The following is a 21,972-nucleotide window of genomic DNA, read 5'->3' as shown; positions in this document are numbered from 1 at the left end:
CCCTGAATGTTATGATGTGCCAAGTACTCATCCAGGTACTTTTTAAAGGATGTGAGGCATCCCGCCTCCACCACCCTCCCAGGCAGTGCATTCCAAACTGTTAGCACCCTTTGAGCAAAAAAGGTTTTCTTCAAATCCCCCCCAAACCTGCTTCCCCTCACCTTGTACCGATGTCCCCTCATGACTGACCCTTCAATTAAGGGGAACAGCTGCTCCCTATCCACCCTGTCCATGTCCCTCATAATCTTGCACACCTCAATCAGGTCGCCCCTCAGTCTTCTCTGCTCCAGAGAAAACAACTCAAGCCTATCCAACCTCTCTTTATAACTTAAATATTCCGTCCCAGGCAGCATCCTGATGAATCTCCTCTGCACCCCCTCCAGTGCATTCACGTCCTTCCTATAATGTGGCGACCAGAACTGCACACAGTGCTCCAGCTGTGGCCTCACCAAAGTTCTATACAACTCCATCATGACCTCTCTGCTTTTGTAATCTATACCCCGGTTGGTAAAGGCGAGTGTGCCATATGCCTTTTTCACCATCCTATTAACCTGCCTTTCCGCCTTCAGAGATCTATGGACAAACACGCCAAGGTCCCTTTGTTTTTCGGAACTTCCCAGTGTCAGACCTTTCACAGTATACTTCCTTGTCAAATTACTCCTTCTAAAGTGCATCACCTCACACTTTTCAGGGTTAAATTCCATCTGCCACTTATCCGCCCATTTGACCATCTCATCGATTATCTTCCTGTAACCCAAGGCACTCAACCTCACTGTTAACCACTTGGCCAATCTTTGTGTCATCAGCAAACTTACTGATCCTACCCCCCACATAGTCGTCTATGTCATTTATATAAATGACGAACAATAGGAGGCCCAGCACGGATCCCCGTGGTACATAGAACATAGAACAGTACAGCACAGAACAGGTCCTTCGGCCCTCGATCTTGTGCCGAGCTTTGTCCGAAACCAAGATCAAGCTATCCCACTCCCTATCATTCTGGTGTGCTCCATGTGTCTATCCAATAACCGCTTGAAAGTTCCTAAAGTGTCCGACTCCACTATCACAGCAGGCAGTCCATTCCACACCCCAAACACTCTCTGAGTAAAGAACCTACCTCGGACATCCCTCCTATATCTCCCACCATGAACCTTATAGTTATGCCCCCTAGTAACAGCCACATTCATTGAGGAAATAGCCTCTGAACGCCCACTCTATCTATCCCCCTTATCATCTTATAAACCTCTATAAAGTCGCCTCTCATCCTCCTCCGCTCTAAAGAGAAAAGCTCTAGTTCCCTCAACCTTTCCTCATAAGACCTACCCTCCAAACCAGGCAGCATCCTGGTAAATCTCCTCTGCACTCTCTTCAATGCTTCCACATCCTTCTTATAGTGAGGTGACCAGAACTGCACACAATATTCCAAATGTGATCTCACCAAGGTCCTGGACAGTTGCAGCATAACCCCACGGCTCTTAAACTCAAACCCCCTGTTAATAAACGCTAACGCATTTTCGGCCTTCTTCACGGCTCTATCCACTTGAGTGGCAACCTTCAGAGATCTGTGGATATGAACGCCAAGATCTCTCTGTTCCTCCACATTCCTCAGAACCCTGCCGTTGACCCTGTAATCCGCATTCAAATTTGTCCTACCAAAATGAATCACCTCGCACTTATCAGTGTTAAACTCCATCTGCCATTTTTCGGCCCAGCTCTGCATCCTATCAATGTCTCTTTGCAGCCTACAACAGCCCTCCACCTCATCCACTACTTCACCAATCTTGGTGTCATCAGCAAATTTACTGCCCACCGTTTAGCCCCCTCCTCCAAGTCATTGATAAAAATCACAATAGCAGAGGACCCAGCACTGATCCCTGTGGTACACCGCTGGTAACTGGTCTCCAGTCCAAAAATTTTCCATCCACCACCACCCTCTGTCTTCGATGAGATAGCCAGTTACTTATCCAATCAGCCAAATTTCCCTCTATCCCACACCTCCTTACTTTCTTCATGAGCCTACCATGGGGAACCTTATCAAACGCCTTACTAAAATCCATGTATACGACATCAACTGCTCTACCTTCATCTACACACTTAGTTACCTCCTCAAAGAATTCAATCAAATTTGTGAGGCAAGATTTACCCTTAACGAATCCGTGCTGACTATCACGGATTAAGCGGCATCTTTCCAAATGGTCATAAATCCTATCCCTCAGGCCTTTTCCATTAACTTACCGACCACCAAAGTAAGACTAACTGGCCTATAATTACCAGGGCCATTCCTATTTCCTTTCTTGAACAGAGGAGCAACATTCGCCACTCTCCAGTCCTCTGGCACTATCCCCGTGGACAGTGAGGACCCAAAGGTCAAAGCCAAAGGCTCTGCAATCTCATCCCGTGCCTACCAAAGAATCCTAGGATATATCCCATCTGGCCCAGGGGACTTATCGACCCTCAGGTTTTTCAAAATTGCTAATACACCTTCCCTCAGAACATCTACCTCCTCCAGCCTATCAGCCTGTATCCCATTCTCATCCTCAAAAACATGGTCCCTCTCCTTGGTGAACACTGAAGAAAAGTATTCATTCATCGCCTCTTCTATCTCTTCTGACTCCATGCACAAGTTCCCACTACTATCCTTGACCGGCCCTAACCTCACCCTAGTCATTCTTTTATTTCTCACATAAGAGTAAAAAGCCTTGGGGTTTTCCTTGATCCGACCCACCAAGGACTTCTCATGCCCCCTCCTAGCTCTCCTAAGCCCTTTTTTTAGCTCATCCCTTGCTACCTTGTAACCCTCAAGCGACCCAACTGAACCTTGTTTTCTCATCCTTACATACGCTTCCTTTTTCCTCTTGACAAGACATTCAACCTCTTTTGTGAACCATGGTTCCCTCACTCGGCCATTTCCTCCCTGCCTGACAGGGACATGCCTATCAAGGACACGCAGTATTTGTTCCTTGAACAAGCTCCACTTTTTATTTGTGCCTTTCCCTGACAGTTTCTGTTCCCATCTTATGCTCCCTAATTCTTGCCTAATCGCATCATAATTACCCCTCCCCCAATTATAAACCTTGCCCTGCCGTACGGCCCTATCCCTCTCCATTGCAATGATGAAAGACACCGAATTATGGTCACTATCTCCAAAGTGCTCTCCCACAACCTAACACTTGGCCCGGTTCATTACCCAGTACCAAGTCCAATGTGGCCCCACCTCTTGTCGGGCTATCCACATATTGTGTCGGGAAACCCTCCTGCACACACTGTACAAAAACTGCCCCATCCGAACTATTCGACCTATAAAGGTTCCAATCAATGTTTGGGAAGTTAAAATCATCCATGACAACTACCCTGTGACCTCCACACCTATCCATAATCTGCTTTGCAATTTCTTCCTCTACATCTCTATTACTATTTGGGGGCCTATAGAAAACCTCCAACAACGTGACCGCTCCTTTCCTATTTCTAACTTCAGCTCATAATACCTCAGCAGGCAGATCCCCCTCGAACTGCCTTTCAGCAGCCGTTAAACTATCCTTGATTAACAATGCCACTCCTCCACCTCTTTTACCACCTTCCCTACTCTTACTGAAACATCTATACCCCGGAACTTCCAACAACCATTCCTGTCCCTGTTCTAACCATGTCTCCATAATGGCCACAACATCGTAGTCCCAAGTACCAATCCACGCTCCAAGTTCACCTACCTTATTCCGGATGCTCCTTGCATTGAAGTAGACACACTTCAACCCACCTTCCTGTCTGCCGGTACACTCCTACGACCTTGATACCCTCCTCAGTACCTCACTAAACTCAACACTGGCTTCTGGACTACAGCTCGTTTTCCCATCCCCCTGACAAATTAGTTTAAACCCCCCCGAAGAGCCGTCGCAAATTTCCCTCCCAGGATATTGGTGCCCCTCTGGTTCAGGTGCAAACTGTCCTGTTTGTACAGGTCCCACCTTCCCCCAGAATGTGCTCCAATTATCCATGAAACTGAAACCCTCCCTCCTACACCATTCCTGCAGCCACGTGTTTAACTGCACTCTCTCCCTGTTCCTCAACTCACTAGCACGTGGCACCGGCAACAAACCAGAGGTGACAACATGGTTTATCCTGGCTCTCAGCTTCCACCCTAGCTCCCTAAATTCTTGTTTTAAATTCCCGTCCCTTCTCTTACCTATGTCGTTGGTACCGATGTGTGCCACGACTTGTGACTGTTCCCCCTCCCCCTTAAGGATCCTGAAAACACGGTCCAAGACGTCACGGACCCTGGCACCCGGGAGGCAACATACCATCCGTGAGTCTCTTTCGCTGCCACAGAACCTCCTATCTGTCCCTCTAACTGTCGAGTCCCCAATAACTATTGCTCTCCTGTTCTCCCCCCTTCCCTTCTGAGCCACAGGGACAGACTCAGTGCTGGAGATCCGGTCACTGTGGCTTACCACTGGTAGGTCGTCCCCCCCAACAGTATCCAAAGCGGTATATTTGTTGCTGAGGGGAACGTCCACAGGGGATCCCTGCACGGACTGCTTCCTCCCAGCCCCTCGCACCGTCACCCATCTATCTTCATTCTTCGGAGTAACTACATCCCTGAAGCTTCTATCTATGGTCACTGGCATCCAGTCACTAAAACAGCCGTCTGTCACCACCCTATGTCCCCTATCACTAAGCCAATTATGAATCCACCTTTGAGCGGCACGGTAGCACAGTGGTTAGCACTGCTGCTTCACAGCTCCAGGGACCTGGGTTCGATTCCCGGCTTGGGTGACTGTCTGTGTGGAGTTTGCACATTCTCCTCGTGTCTGCGTGGGTTTCCTCCGGGTGCTCCGGTTTCCTCCCACAGTCCAAAGATGTGCAGGTTAGGTTGATTGGCCATGCTAAAATTGCCCCTTAGTGTCCTGGGACGCGTAGATTAGAGGGATTAGCGGGTAAAATATGTAGGGTTATAGGGGTAGGGCCTGGGTGGGATTGTGGTCGGTGCAGACTCGATGGGCCGAATGGCCTCTTTCTGTACTGTAGGGTTTCTATGTTTCTATCACCGTGTATCCAATGTGCAGTTGCCTTCTTAATAAATCTCCCATGTGGGACTTTGAGTTGCTTGGTGCTTGTTAGAAACCCAGGTGTGATTTGATGGTCGATCATCTTAATAGTGCCACTCACTCCCACTCCAGTCTCCCTGTACCCAGCCTCCTGTAGCAATATTAACACTGCGTTCACTCCCACTCCAGTCTCTCTGTACCCAGCCTCCTGTAGCAATATTAACACTGCGTTCACTCCCACTCCAGTCTCTCTGTACCCAGCCTCCTGTAGCAATGTTAACACTGCGTTCACCCCCACTCCCGTCTCTCTGTACCCAGCCTCCTGTAGCAATGTTAACACTGCGTTCACTCCTACTGCTTCAAAAGGCTAGTCATGGCATGAATCAATTCCAGCCTCCCAGACTATCTGGATCCACTACACTTTGCCAACTGCCGCAACAGTCCACAGCAGACGCCATTTCCCTGGCCCTGCACTCAACCTTGGAACACCTAGATAATAAGGATACCTATGTCAGATTCCTATTTATTGACTACAGCTCAACCTTCAACACTATAATTCCCAGGAAACCCATCTCCAAACTCCGTGGCCTGGGCCTCGGCACCTCCCTCTGTGACTAGATCCTGAACTTCCTAACTCACAGACCACAATCAGTAAGGATAGACAACAACACCTCCTCCACAATCATCCTCAACAGCGGTGCCCCACTAGGCTGTGTTCTCAGCCCCCTACTATACTCCTTGTACACCTATGACTGTGCGGCCAAATTCCCCTCCAACTCGATTTTCAAGATTGCTGACGACACCACCGTAGTGAGTCAGATCTCAAACAATGACGAGACAGAGAACAGGAATGAGATAGAGAATCTGGTGAACTGGTGCAGCAACAATAATCTCTCCCTCAATGTCAACAAAACAAAGGAGATTGTCACTGACTTCAGGAAGCGTAAAGAAAAACATGCGCCTGTCTACATCAATGGGGACAAAGTAGAAAGGGTCGAGAGCTTCATGTTTTTAGGTGTCAGATCACCAATGACCTGTCCTGGTCCCTCCATGCCAACACGATAGTTTAAGAAAGCCCACCAATGCCTCTACTTTCTCAGAAGACTGAGGAAATTTGACATGTCCGCTACGACTCTCACCAACGTTTACAGATGCACCATAGAAAGCGTTATTTCTGGTTGTATCACAGCTTGGTATGGCTCCTGCTCTGCCCAAGACCGCAAGGAACTACAAAAGGTCGTGAATGTAGCCCAATCCATCACGCAAACCAGCCTCCCATCCATTGACTCTGTCTACACTTCCCGCTGCCTCGACAAAGCAGCCAGCATAATTAAGGACACCACGCACCCCGGACATTCTCTCTTCCACCTTCTCCCTTCGGGAAAAAGATACAAAAGTCTGAGGTCACGTACCAACCGACTCAAGAACAGCTTCTTCCCTGCTGCTGTCAGACTTTTGAATGGAGCTACCTTGAACTAAGGTGATCTTTCTCTACACCCTGTCATGACTGTAACACTACATTCTGCACTCTCTCCTTTCCTTCTCTATGAACGGTATGTTTTGTCTGTATAGCGCGCAAGAAAAAATATTTTTCACTGTATGACAATAATAAATCAAATCAAATCAAAACTCCAGTCTCTCTGTACCCGGCCTCCTGTAGCAATGTTAACATTGCGTTCACTCCCACTCCAGTCTCTCTGTACCTGGACCCCTGGAGCAATGTTAACACTGCGTTCACTCCCTCTCCAGTCTCGCTGTACCCGGGCTCCTGGAGCAATGCTAACACTGCGTTCACTACCACTCCAGTTTCCCTGTACCCGGCTTCCCGTAGCAAGGTTAACACTGCGTTCACTCCCTCTCCAGTTTCCCTGTACCCGGCCTCCAGTAGCAATGCTAACACTGCGTTCACTACCACTCCAGTCTCGCTGTACCCGGGCTCCTGGAGCAATGTTAACACTGTGTTCACTCCCACTCCAGTCTCTCTGTACCCGGGTTCCTGTAGCAATGTTAATACTGCACTCACTCCCACTCCAGTCTCGCTGTACCCGGCCTCCTGTACCATTCCAGTGAAGCTCAACCGATCTCGAGGAGTAGCACCTGATCTTTTGAGTAGTGCTTTTCCAGTTTCTTTTCCTCTTGATTCCTTTAAAGCAGGATTTGACTCCTTCTCAATTTTCCAAAAACAACCCTACTCGATCCAGTACTTTAAATCTACATTGTTCATTGTCTTTCTCCAAAACCAATTTGTACTCCCTGATACTATGATCACTATTGCTGAGATGCTCCCTGACTCTTTTACTCTCCATTTGAGCCATTTCATTCTCAAGGATTCATCAATGCCCCTTCCTCATTGATCTGGAAAAATATTGATCAAGGATATCCTCCTGAACACACTTCAAAAATGACACCCTCTTTCTACTGGAACACAATTCCCCATTCAATACCGGGGTGTTTAAAGTCTCCCATTGTCATTACTCCAACTCTTACAACTCTCAGTTATTTCCTTCCCACTCTGTGTCTATAAAAGGCACCATCTAGTGGATTTGCTCCTTTTCTTAGTTTCTTAGCTTCACCCAGATAGAATCTGTCTTTGATTCCTCAAGGAGATTCTCTCTTTCCAGCACTGTAAAAAAGATCCAGAGTCAAACCTCTACCCCCACCTCCTATTATGACTTTCCAGAATACTTTGTACCCAGGAATATTAAACATCTAATTCTCCCCTATTTGATCCAGGCCTCAGTTATCGACACTACATCATTGTCTCCCGTGGTTAATCTCGCCTGCAGAATCACACTTTTTGCATTTACACACATTACACTTCAAATTGAAATTAGATTTCATTGTATTTTCTATCATCCCACCTAATTCTTTATTATCTCTAACCCTCCCTCCCACTTCCACCAAGCACCTTATTTCTAATTTTTAATGTTACATCTCGCTGTCCAACCCCCTGGCAAATTAATTTACCCCCCCTCCCCCCACCCCACACCTGACCCCGTGCACTAGTTTAGGATCCCAGCTCCATATAGCTGTAACCGGACCATCTAGAACAGTTCCCACTTGCTGCAGAGCTGGATTAATGTCACAGGAATCCGAAACTCTCCCTCCGACAGGATATTTCCTGTGATACCCTCCTTTTTCTTCTCTCACTCACACGTGGCACTGGAGGTGATCCAGAAATTCAGGCTTTGCTTTTTCTTTCTTCCAAGCTTTGGAAACTGTGACTACAGGGCCTCCATTGCCTCACTATGCTGCTGGCATTGACCGGACCATGGCTCCTTGTACCTCCCCATCTCCAGCACAGAATGTGCTGCACACTCACGTGTTGTCCCTGACACTAGAGAGACAATTATCAAATAGGTCCCATCCACATCAACAGTATCTGACTGTATCCCCACACTATTCAATTTCCAATTACTAATGTATTCCTACACTTCCCTGTAACTTTCCCGTGTAGTCCTTCAGTTCCCATTGCTAGACCCAGAACAACGGTTCAAGATTCCGTCACCCTCATTTGTTCACTGCTGAATATTAGTTTGAGTGAGCCACACTCTGAAACAATTCTTGGACTGTCTGCCTCTTTTTATCCTTCTGGGAAGTCACCCACTTGTTATTCTGAATTCTATTCAGCTGTGGAGTAATGATCTTGCAGAACCTATGATCCAGGAAACAGGGATCCACTGTTTGCCCTGCACTGAATCTCATTATCCCAGAGCACAGGAACCACCCCCTCCGCACCCCCCCCCCCCCCCCCCCCCCCCCCCCCCCCCGCCCGGCCCCTCTCTTATAGGAGTCCAGCAGCTGGAAACACTCCCTTCAGCCTCCAGGGCACAAGAGGCAGTCAAAAGTTCCCACGTGGTGCAGGAATAGCAGGTTGTAGTTCACAGAAAAGGAAATGTAGAAAGACCACAATTAGAAAAGGAGAGACAGCCATTAGCGAAACATAGAATTCACAACATGGAGACCCCACCCTGACCAAGTCCCACTAAGTGTTCAATTCTGGTCAGAAGGATGTGGAGGTTTTGGAGAGGGTACAGAAAAGATTTACCAGGATGTTGCCTGGTATGGAGGGCATTAGCTACAAGGAGAGGTTGGAGAAACTTAGTTTGTTCTGGAACGATGGAGGTTGAGGGGCGACCTGATCGAAGTGTACAAGGTTATGAGGGGCATGGACAGAGTGGATAGTCAGAAGCTTTTTCCCAGGGTGGAAGAGTCAATTACTAGGGGGCATAGGTTTAAGGTGTGAAGGGCAAGGGTTAAAGGAGATGTATGAGACAAGTTTTTTACACGGAGGATGGTGGGTGCCGCGGGAGGTAGTGGAAGCAGATATGATAGTGACTTTTAAGGGGCACCTGGACAAAAACATGAATAGGATGGGAATAGAGGGATATGGTCCCCGGAAGGGTAGGGGGTTTTAGTTCAGTCGGGCAGCATGGTTGGTGCAGACCTGGAGGGCCGAAGGGCCTGTTCCTGTGCTGTAATTTTCTTTGTTCACTGTCTATAGATAATTTATACAATAACGCATCACAAATGTCTACTTTAGTCCATTCCTGAGGAGTAGTTTGTGCAGCAGTGGCAAGGCATTGAAAACACTGAGTTCTCAGGGGGTAAAGAACATAGGAATATGGGAGGAAAAGCAGACCTTTGCTGCAAGTCAGCCTTTATTGCAATAGGATCTAAAAGGAGGAAAATCTTGCTACAATTCCACAAGGCACTGATTGGACTGCAGCTGGAGAGCTGTGTACAGTTTTGCTCACCTTACCTCGGAGGGATAGATTTCAGTTAGAAGCAGTTTTGAGAAGATGCACTTGTTTGATTCCTGGGGTGATGGGATTGTTTTATGAGGAATGGTTGAGCAGGTTGGGCCTATACTCATTGGTGTTTAGAAAAAGAAGAGGTGATCTTATTGAAACATACATGACTCTGAGGGGGCTTGACAGGGTGGATGCTGGGAGGATGTTTCCCCTTGTGGGAGAATCTGGAACTTGGGGACACAGGGAATTCGTGCAAAAGAGCTTAAAGGCTCTTTTAATAAAGAGTTTTAAATGAGTTGAATTTTAACTTGGAGTCTCTGAGACAATGAGCTATCTCGTACAGTTTCAGTGGATGGGAAGAGGGATGGAACCATTGACACAGCGTCAGGGTGAGCATGTGGTGGCGAAGACAACAGTTTCAGATTTGACAGGGCCTGGTTTTACCATTTTGATTCCAAGTGCTGAATCTGGGTGTAATTCAGATCCGACTTGGAAACCTGTTTCCAGGCGCCCCCCATACACACTCAGCCTGAAAAAAAATCACGGGTCTGAATCGCGCAGTGGGCGGGGCTTATCGTGCCTGAGACGCTGCAGCTCCAATCGGAGCCTTCAACTGCGCATGCACAGTAAGAAAAAAATGGAAAACCGCTCCCCTGTCACATCACTCCCGGGCCGCAAAAAGTGGATAAAGCGGCCTGGGAGTGAAAAGTGGAAGGGATGGCCTCCACAGACATCATCCCACGCCCACAACATAACTGTCCCCCTTATCCACCCACCTCACCCCGCTACCCAGACCGATCGCAACCCTCTGACCCCTTTCCCCCCACTGACCGCCTGCAGAGTGCAAACGGACCGCCCCGCCCCCTCACCCTCCCCCACCAGAGAATGATCGGGCCTCCCCCTCCCGCCCCCCAACCAGAGAATGATTGGGCCTCCCTCCTCCCCCCATCTCCCACCAGAGATACATCTGACCCACCTCCTCCTCCCCTCTCCCCTAACACCAGAGAGCAATCTGGCCCTCCTCACCACCCCCCCCTCCGTTCCCCCCCGCCCCCCCCCCCACACGAGAATGATCTGACCCACCTCCCCCCCGCACCCCCGCCCCCACACCCCACCACCACTGATCTGAGAGAGCTGTTGGAAGCTCTGAACTTACCTCTTCAGAAGCTGGAGCGCCCGAAACAGACCTTTACCAAGCATTTCTGCCTCGTGCCGAATCTGGACGGGCGAACGCGATGGTAAAGGGGGAAGTGCAGGTCAGCCCATTAATTCAATTTAGATGCATGCAAATGCATTTAAATCGCCGTTGATCCCATTTCGGGTGCGATTCAGATCGCGGTCATTTTCGGGCCTTGGCAAAGTGGGCATCTGCACGGGTGTGGATCACACTAATTGCCTCATGCCCGACTTTACCCGAAAACGGGTGCGACGCAATGATAAAATCGGGCCCACTGTGTTCATCTGAAGGAAGTTGTAGCTCACCCAGGACTGAATGATGAACTAGCAGGCTGACAGTACTGTAATGGATGGATTATGATGGTGGGGCAGAGATTGAACTGGGCGTCATCAGCGGACATGTTTGAACCTGACCCCAGGTTTTCGGAGGGTGTTGCCAAGGGACAGCATGTAGATGTGGAAATATTGGCAGCAAAGGATACATTCCACAGATAACTGAGGGAGGTAGGAAGCAGAGTCGTTCCTCAAGGCGGCCTGCTTACTATTGGATAAATAAGAAAGGGCTGTGCCGCTCAGCCGGACAACGGAGGAGATTCATTGATGAGGCGACTGCATCAGAATCAATGTTTTTGTCTAATTGCTCTTGCACTGATCCCAGCTTGTTCCAAGTTGACAGCAGAACCTTCCAAAACTATCCCCACACTGCTGAGACACAGGGGGGTAATTTATTGGTTTCTGCTGCATGGGGGGGTTGGGGGGGTTTGGGGGGGGGGGGTGGGGGTTTGGGTTTGGGTTTGGGTGAGGGGGGGGCAATGAGAAATATTACCCAACCGCAGAGTAAATGTCAAATGTTCCATGGTCGGTCATTGTGCCATGCTACTGTCACAGGAAAGCTCCCAGTGTTAGGATCAATTATAATAAGTGACTAACAGTGTAATACTCACAGCTTCCGGGACGGGGATCAGTGTACAATTTGTCGGATCTGCTCCAGAGCTTTTGTTGCACACAGTTTCCTGGATCTCAATCGTTACATTGATCCGGGATTCACCTTCTGTGAAAACAGGAGACTAACCAAAGGGTTAGAGTTATCGTTAGAATCATAGAATCCTATAGTGCAGAAAGAGGCCATTCAGCCCATCGAGCCTGCATCGACAACAATCCCACTCAGGCCCTATCCCCATAATCCCACATACTTACCCTGCTGATTTCCCCAACGCCAAGGGTCAACCGGGCATGGCCCAACAACCCAATCCACGCATCCCCAACTGTGGGAGGAAACTGGAGCACCTGGAGGAAACCCACGCAGATACGGGGGGAATGTGCAAACTCCACACAGACAGTGACCCAAGCCGGGAATCGAACCCGTGTCCCTGGCGCTGTGAGGCAGCAGTGCTAACCACTGTGCCACCGTGCTGAGTCTTTCCTACGTCACTGAGTGTTTTTTATATCAGAACTCCAATTAAATCCCATTGCAGTGGGAGTCCCAGCACTTCAGCAACAAATGTGCTCCAACAATCTGTAAGTATGAACTGACACACAATGTTTCATGGGAAAAAACACAACTTGGTTTCCCCGCATTGTGTAAATGAAACAAAAGCTGCAGCTGTTATTAAATGAATTGCACAGTCTCTGGGAACAGGCTGGAAACACAGACTTGTGATTGGTTTTTGTTGAAGGCAGTGTCCCTTTAAGGGGCTGCCCCTTTTATTTTGTCCCTCAGTTTGTTTGATTTTGTTTAATTGTTTTATACAAAGAGGCTGTGAATGGAGTTGGCCTGTTAGAAACATATAGATTTACAAAATATAAATCAAATACTTAAATTTTGCAAAATTATCAAACCAGTGAATCAGGAAGATGCCGCGATTCTCCAGCCATTGGGATTCTAATCGAGGCTCGCGCACCTGGAGAATCTGTCCTCAGCCTGAAACATTGGCCGGAATTACAACGGCTTTCTCCATGGGCCTCGGGCGGGATCGTACGATCGTAGACCGTCACTGCACACGCTACCGCCCCCACCTCCCACACAGCACCGACCATCACCGCACATGCCACCGCCATCCCCCACACAGCACAGACCATCACCGCACACGCTACTGCCCCCTACACAGCACAGACCATCACTGCACACGCTACCCCCACACACACAGCACAGACCATCACTGCACACGCTACCCCCACACACACAGCACAGACCATCACTGCACACGCTACCCCCACACACACAGCACAGACCATCACTGCACACGCTACCCCCACACACACAGCACAGACCATCACTGCACACGCTACTGCCTTTCCAGAACAGACCGTCACCGCACATGCTACCACCCCCACACACAGCACCGCCGTCACTGCACACGCTACCGCCCCCCCACACAGCACCGACCGTTGCCGCACACGCTACCCCCCCACACAGCACAGGCCGTCACTGTATACGCTATCCCCACACACACAACACCGACAGTCGCTGCAACACGCTACCCCCCCCAACACACAGCACCAACCATCACTGCACATGCTACCGCCCTCACCCACACAACACTGGCCTTCACCGCAACACGCTACCGCCCCCCACACAGCACCGACAGTCACCGCACACGCTACCTCCCCCACACAACACAGACTGTCACCGCACACGCTACCTCCCCCACACAACACAGACTGTCACCGCACACGCTACCTCCCCCACACAACACAGACTGTCACCGCACACGCTACCTCCCCCACACAACACAGACTGTCACCGCACACGCTACCTCCCCCACACAACACAGACTGTCACCGCACACGCTACCTCCCCCACACAACACAGACTGTCACCGCACATGCAACCCCCCCCTACCCCCCCCCCCCCCACCCCCACAGCACAGACTGTCACCATGCATGTACTTTCCTGCTATCATTTTACATTTGCCAGAAATCAATCTTTGAGCTCCTCGCAAACTACCCCCCCAAACCCCACCATCCCCCCTCCCACTCCTCACCCCCCACCCCCACCCCCCTTCCAGCCATTCAACCCAACCCCACTGCGGGGGGGTTGGAAAATCCTCCCCATTCACTCTGTTCCTGCCAAGTAATTGAGCAACTTGGGTTTTTATTTCAGATTTCCAGCATCTGCAGTAATTTACTTTTGTGTATAGTTTTATATTCCTCACTCTTGCGTCAATTTAACAACACTCTGTCTCGTTCATTGAGAGCCTATGCAGCCCATAAGATGCTCATTGAGTGATAGACAGTTACCTGGAGCATGTGGCTGGAGGTCCCATTGAATTTTTCATGTCTTTTGTGGAGATGACCATCTTTTACTTCGGTTATGTTGATGATCTGACACAAAGCCCACTGAGTCACACCTCTATGGTGACACCTATTTACTGTGTATTCTTCACTACCACCGTCTTAATTTGCTCTGTTATCCTTTTCAAAGAATGGAACAATGTGGCAATTAAGGATGTCATTGGGATTATCAGTGGATTCTGTCCCATCATCCTAGGCATCTTTTTACTTCATGCTTTTAAGGATGTTCAATTCACCTGGGAACAATTAACATCTCTCATTAAGAAAAATGAGACCGCAGGAAGAAATAGATTTGGCCATGATGACCATCATACGTTGCTAGACAACATGGACAGTCCTTCTGCTATTTATGATGATGACATACGTTTATTCTTTAATGGAAGAAATGTTGGTTTTAAGGAGTGTTCTAATCTGAGGTAACTAGAAAAACTTGCATGACTTTCCAATCAATGACTATCTCTCAGAACATTTTGAGGTCAGCAGAAACATTGTATACCATCAATGCATTTAAAGGGTTCCAACATCCTCAGTCTGCTATCGAAAGGACATAATTCTTAGATGTATTGTATTCAGTTATAGATTTTGCAGTTTGTTACTCATTATTCAAAATTGTTTTTTACACTAAAATGGGTTAGCCAGTAATCCCAATTAAGCAGAACAATGCAATGAAGAAAAACGTGTTACATGATCATGTAACTTGAAAGCATTTTGACTTCTAAGTAGTAGACTCATTTCAATTTGAGGATTCACATGATGAGAGCTAATGTGAATATTCTGTCTTTGGATAATGGAATTCTTGTGCTTGGTGTTATGCACAATCAAAATGATTCATGCCAGTGTAAAGGTTAAAATCTGGGCTGCAAATTATACTGTAATGTATAGTGCATAAGGCTTTTAAAAATATTGTGACTACTTTTTTTTAAACTAAATTATTGCATGCCATGGATAAAATTATTTGGCATTTGATATTAATGCTTATATGTAATTGAAGCTTTACAGAGAGCATCATACTCCCTGAGTAATTGACCTTTCGACCCTGGGACAAAGATTCTGACTGTCGACTCTATCTAAACCTGTCATCATCTTGTAAACCTCTATCAGGTCCCCCCCTCATCCTCCGACTCTCCAATGAGAACAATCCAAGTTTGTTCAACCTTCCTTCATAGTCCATATCCTCCAAACCAGGCAACATCCTGGTAAATCTCTTCTGCACCCTTTCCAATGCATCAACATCCTTCCGGTCGTGTGGCGACCAGAATTGTACACACTGTTCCAAATGCGGCCTAACCAGTCTTATACAGCTGCAACATGATTTTCCAATTCCTATACTCAACGCCCCGACCGATGAAGGCCAGCATGCCATACACCTTCTTGACCACCTTGTCCACCTGAGTTGCCACCTTCAGGGAACTATTGGATCTGTACGCCTAGATCCCTCTGTATGTTAATATTTCTAAGGGCTCTACCATTTGCTGTATACTTGCCTTCTGCAGTAGACATTCCAAATCACATCACCTCACATTTGTCCAGATTAAATTCTATTCTGCCATCTTTCGGCCCAGGTCTCCAGCTGATTTATATCCTGCTTTATCCTCTGACAATCCTCCTCACTATCCGCTACTCCCCAATGTTTGTATCATCTGCAAATTTACTAATCAGACCATGTACATTTTCCTCCCAATCATTTATATATGTTACAAACAACAGAGGCCCCAGCACTGATCCTTGTGGAACACCGCTTGTCACAGGCCTCCAGTTAGGAAAGTATCCTTCCACTGCTACTCTCTGCTTTCTATATCCAAGCCAGTTTGTATCCATCTTACCAGCTCACCTCAGATCCCATATGGCTTCACCTTCTGTATCAGCCTGCCATGAGGAACCTTATCGAAGGCTTTACTAAAGTCCATATATACAACATCTACTGACCTGCCCTGGTCAATCTTTCTTGTCACTTCCTCAAAGAACTCAATCAAGTCAATCAAGTTTGCGAGACACGACCCCCCCCCTTCACAAAACCATGCTGCCTATCCCCAATAACCCTAATCTCTTCCAGATGTGAGTATATCCTGTCCCTAAGAATCTCCTCCAATCATTTCCCCACCACTGATGTAAGGCTCACGGGCCTGTAATTTCTCAGATTTTCTCTTCTGCTCTTCTAAAACAGAGGAACAATGTTAGCTACTCTCCAATCTTCTGGTACCCCACACATAGCTAAAGAAGATACAAAGCCTCAGCAATCTCGTCCATCGGCTCTCTCAGTATTCTGGAATAGACCCTGTCTGGCCATGGGGACTTGCCACCTTAATGTTTTTCAAAACCTCCAATGGCTCTTCCCTTTTTATCTCAACATGTCCTAGAATCTCAACATCCTCCTTTCTACACTCAGTTAACTCTTGTTCTTGATCTGAGGTATTGGCCTGAATTTTTGGCCCATCAAATGCCTGTACTCAGTGGGTTCGGAAATGGGCACAAAATGCACTTCCAACCGTGATTGGCCCCTGACTGCAATTTAACACTGGCTGGCCAATCAATGAGCAGCCTGCAGGAAACACTGGGAGCTGCCAGGGGGAGTGGGAAGGGGGCAGGGCATCAAGGAAAGGGAGGGTTTGAACTGGTGCTTCGACTGTGCTCTCTCAGAGTATCAGCCGCTGCCCAGCCATGAAAAATTAAATAGCGATGAAAATCTACGCAAAGAATGTGTCAGTCCCTGGACAACTTTGACAATTTTATTTCAGCCCTGACATTTCAGTCCACCCTGAATCAAGGTACTCTATTGGGGTAGAATATTCCAATGATTCACTACCCTTTGAGTGAAGAATTTTCTCCTCATCTCAGTCCTAAACGATCAGCCTTTTATCCAGGAAATGTACCCCCAGGTTGTAGGCTCCCCAAGCAGCAGAATCAATCTCTGAGGCTCCACCCGACTGGTCAAATTCCCTTGTTTTGTGTATGGGAAGACAATTGCTTCATAAATTGTTCTTTTTGACATGGACTGGGCTGTGGATCCACCCTAGCTGAGACAGAATCAGCGTTTTCCAGTGGTGAAGGTGGCTTGCCATTGGCCACTGGCAGGATCTTCCAATCCCACCGATGTCAATGGTCATTGTCATTATTCGCCAGTCATGGCACTGGGCAACCCGTCGCGGGAGGTGACCTTCAGCAGTGAACCTTAGGTTCTTAAAACAATAACATTCAGTAAGAAGCAGAGCTGCTGGGTGGAAAATCCCACCCAATCATTTTGCTCAGGAGTAATTTTCTTAAAAATATCTTCCAAAGCTTCACTTTATGCGGAAGAAATAAAACCTTTTCTCCTCAGCCATCCGTGATTGCAAAACGTTCCATTGTGCCTTCAAACATCTGGGTCACTTTAGCTGATGTGGGAAAATAGATAATGGCCGTGAATGCATTTCAAAAGGTGATGGATTGGATATGGACAACACTATCTAACTCAGCGACAGAGTGAGAGTGCATGATCCAGGATCTTTCCAAAAAGAATTTTCTCTGTAAAAATCTGAGTTTATTTTTGATTCGATGGTTATTTTTGTAAGATCAATGGCTGCGTGCACCTTCCTGAGCTGGAGTGTCCCACAATGTGCGTCTGACAACAGGCTACAGCTCAATGTCTTCTCTAAATCTCAAACTTCAAATGTTCTATAAAAATATAGGCCAAAACCTTCTAAAAGTTTCAAAGCTGAAGAAAGTATTTCATATTTCCACCCTCTTTATCAGCACTGTGAACTTCTTGAGGACTGAGTAGACTGGGGCTATACTCATTGGAATTCAGAAGAATGAGGGGAGATCTTATAGAAACATATAAGATTATGAAGGGAATAGATAAGATAGAAGCAGGGAAGCTGTTTCCACTGGCGGGTGAAACTAGAACTAGGGGGCATAGCCTCAAAATAAGGGGGAGCAGATTTAGGACAGAGTTGAGGAGAAACTTCTTCACAAAAAGGGTTGTGAATCTGTGGAATTCCCTGCCCAGTGAAGCAATTGAGGCTACCTCATTGAATGTTTTTAAGGCAAGGATAGATAAATTTTTGAACAGTAAAGGAATTAAGGGTGATGGTGAGTGGGCGGGTAAGTGGAGCTGAGTCTACGAAAAGATCAGCCATGATCTTATTGAATGGCGGAGCAGGCTCGAGGGGCCAGATGGCCTACTCCTGCTCCTAGTTCTTATGTTCTTAAGACAATAACATTCAGTAAGAAGCAGAGCAGCTTTATGTGCTGATTGTTAAGACCAGGATTTCACAGTCCCTCCCACCCAGAGGGGTATTACTGCCCTGCCAAAGTAAATGGCAATTTAAATGGGTGGCCAGACCCACCGGGCCAGGGCCGGGGATACACACCGTGACGGAGCTGTAAAATCCTGGCCATAGATTCCTTTTCCCATCTAGATTCCCTCTGTTGTTATAATAAAAGCAAAATACTGCGGATGCTGGAATCTGAAAAAAAATGAAAATACTGGAAAATCTCAAGGGGTCTGACAGCATTTGAGGAAAAAGAACAGAGCCAACGTTTCGATTCCGGATATCCTGGTTCTGCTACTGTATGCTGCTACTTAAGTTTACAGCCTTAAGTGGACAAAGGCACAATATCATTTTCTGTACAAGGCAAGAATTTTTCACTGAAGCGTCCCGAGACAGCATGCAGCAAGGGCTGGGACACAAAGTGCCAAATCACCTTAACACGACACAAGTGCCAGACAATGGGGAGTCGCAGCATGAGTGAATCTAATCATTTCCCCATGTCACTCAATGGCTTTACCATTCCTGCAATGAATGAATCAGTCAATCATGAGCAACATCCCAGGGGTTGACCAGAATATGAACTGGACCGGCCAAATAAAATACTGTGGATACAGAGCAGTGGCCAGAGCCTGTTACTACCTCCTTCTGTGGTCAATCTGCAGCCTCACAGCAACTCAGCAGGAATTTGCATAGGGAGATCCCATTATAATGTTTACAAAGGGAATTTCAGGGTTGGTAGTTCACATTGAAGTCATTAGTGAAAAAATGGTAACAGCAGAGAATATTTCAGTGAGACAGGAAATAAAGTCATACATTTTTTAACACAGTATAAACACCAATTTTTTTATAACAGACGACATTGAAATGCTGCACATCATTATTTTTTTCTAGCTCTCAACACTAGAATGATATTTTACAGAAAGATCCTTAAAGTAAAGAAAAGAAATTCATGTTAATGAATTATTACTGTGCAAAAGTCAAAAAGCAGTAAATTGGATTTGGTGCAACTTACACTTGTTACTTCACATTTCACAATGACGAAGAGGTTGCTTGTTGCAAATTCTTCATTCACCTTTCCAATAGCAGCAGCTATTACTGTATCAATCTGTGAAAAGGTAGAACTTCCACATGGAATTCCTGAATCGGGAAGCAAAGGGTTTTAAGGGTGAATATATTTTTGACTATTATCTATTTGGGTTAACACCCCAATGATCAGAACAACAAACAGTGTAACAAAGCCATTCCTTAGCACATTTCAATACTTACCAGAAGTGTAGATGATCTGGGCTGCAGCAAAGATGAAGAGAATGGTTTTCATTTTGCCTGTATGGAGAAGGTGGTGGACACTGGATTGTGTTCCTGTCTCTGTCTGCTCTCTGCTCCTCTTCAATGTTTATATACATCACAGAGCAATAGCAGACATTATAGAACAATGATGTAATTTAACCACAATCACTACACTGACTTCACTCCCTTCCTTCCCTAATAACTCTTACCAGTTGTTAACTTTGTATCCTAAAGTACCATTGGATGTTGTAATTTGGTTTGTAAGAAATGATGTGTGTCAATTTCCAGTTTCATAATCAATATAAACCTCAATTATTTTTGTAAATTTATAAAATATTTATGATGAAATGCAATGGAATAAAGAAGTGGTCAATTTTCAAATTACACCAATGAACTCAGAGATGTGGAACTTCCTTGTCACTGTTGGGTCACTGGGTGTTTGAGTGTGTAGCAACGGTACCTTACAGCTCAGATTCCCTTCTGTGTATCACGCTTAACAATTGTCCCGAATCCTGTTAGCTGTTTACCAGCTGTAGCCTTCAGCCACCTTTGGACCTTTCCCTTCACCTCACTATTCCCAACGCGTCCTTCAAATGTTGAGAGTTGGGTAGAGGCTGGAGATGGGGCTGCTCCATCCTGAGGCAAGCCAAGGTGATGGCTGAGGTGGGCAGATGCCAAGACTTGCCATTCCCTGGAATATCAGCCCAATTCTATTCCTGTTCTCTCGCTCTCACTCCTCACCCCTCTCACCAGCCATTGCTCAAAATGCCTCTCCTTGTTCCAATGTCCCCTCCATGTCTCCTTACCCCTCCCCAGCCCCCTCCATGTGCCCCATACATCCTCCATGCTGTGATAAACCCTAGAGAAAGTGTCCAGTCTTACCAAGCATTGGAGATTATGCCATTGGAGATCAGGAGAATTCCCAGTGGATCTCAGAGTTTTTGCACATGCCCAGTTTGTACAGGTTCATGTTTTCAGGCCAGTAAACAGCCCTGTGCACAGATTGAGTTTGCTTCTTTTATATCTCCAGGTGGAAATTCTTCCTGTGCACCTGAGCAGAAGGGAAAGGCAAAACAAATGTGCAATGGCAGACAGAGGCTCATGTGATTTAGAAGAGAATGACATTCAGAAGAAAGTTCCAGAAGAAACTGTTCACGGGAGAAGGAGCGGGGGGCAGTTGCAAATCGACGATGGAAGTCCCAAAGCAGGAAGTGGGACAGAAAAAGGGCCCAAGAAGACAATCTATTTAGGAGACAAGACGAGAATCTGAAACAGATCCCGTTAAATGAAACTTAAAGCAAGGAGCAGAGAAAAGAATTGAAACTAGAGACAGAGCTCCAGGGAGCAGAACTGAAGCAAAGTTGGCTTGAGGGAAGTCAGAAATCTGAGAAGCCAGCCAGAGGTTGATGATTACTTAGTGCGAGCCTTCTGAACAGTGGCATTCTGTTCAAAGAACTGAGTGTGTGTGAAAGGCGAAGTCTGAGTGACGTAGAAATCCAGGGGAAAGAAACTTTGGGAGGAGAGGTCTTTGAGCATGGAGATTAGAAGCCCTCGTGAGAAAGACTGTTTTGGTGAGATTGGTCAGTGTGACAAACATCTGGGGAGTTGATGAGAAATCCTTAAACACAGTTTAGATGGCATCTGTCACTTGGTTTCAGAAAGCGATGCATCTGACCACAGTTCACCTACTTGTTTACACTTACTGTGAATATTAGAGTGTAAGATAGATAATAGCAAGACTTCTTTATTCTCGTATTTCAATCGCCTTCCAATAAAAGCCAGCATGTCATTTTCTTTCCGAATGCTTTGCTGCACTTGCATGCTAACTTTCTGCATTCCTTATAGCAGCATTAACCCTAACCCTAATCCTAACCCAATTCACTTGAACATTACCACTTTCTTACCTTTGAAACCATCTTCTGCATTTGAATTTTTATGACCAAAGTGAATAAGTTCACTTTTCTCGATATTATAATCCAACTGCTAACCTGTCCCTCACTCACCTAACCTGTCCCTCACTCACCTAACCTGTCCCTCGCTCACCTAACCTGTCCCTCACTCACCTAACCTGTCCATACATCTCTGTGGCCCTGGGATCATTATGGAGAGAACTGGATCAGTATGATTACATCGCTTGACCCAGCCCTGCTTTCAATGGACCTCTGACCA

General features: G+C 46.8%; 1 protein-coding gene across 1 annotated transcript in view; it reads right to left on the bottom strand.

The window, feature by feature from the left end:
- Window positions 1–19,881, bottom strand: part of LOC144504107 (uncharacterized) — a 32,995-nt gene extending 13,114 nt beyond the window's left edge. Inside the window, exons 1-3 of the mRNA XM_078229284.1 lie at window positions 19,783–19,881; window positions 19,529–19,653; window positions 11,917–12,039 (exon numbers count right to left, since the gene is read on the bottom strand). Of these exons, the coding sequence (XP_078085410.1) occupies window positions 11,917–12,039; window positions 19,529–19,653; window positions 19,783–19,834 (300 nt within the window). The 5' untranslated portion in view covers window positions 19,835–19,881. The remainder of the gene's footprint in view (window positions 1–11,916; window positions 12,040–19,528; window positions 19,654–19,782) is intronic.
- Between the last annotated feature and the right edge of the window lie 2,091 nt (window positions 19,882–21,972).

This window comes from Mustelus asterias, chromosome 14, assembly GCF_964213995.1.
Source record: "Mustelus asterias chromosome 14, sMusAst1.hap1.1, whole genome shotgun sequence".
In the NCBI taxonomy this organism is placed as follows: domain Eukaryota; kingdom Metazoa; phylum Chordata; class Chondrichthyes; order Carcharhiniformes; family Triakidae; genus Mustelus; species Mustelus asterias.
Note: the sequence above shows the minus strand (reverse complement) of the source record. Positions and strands in the feature narration are given on the sequence as shown.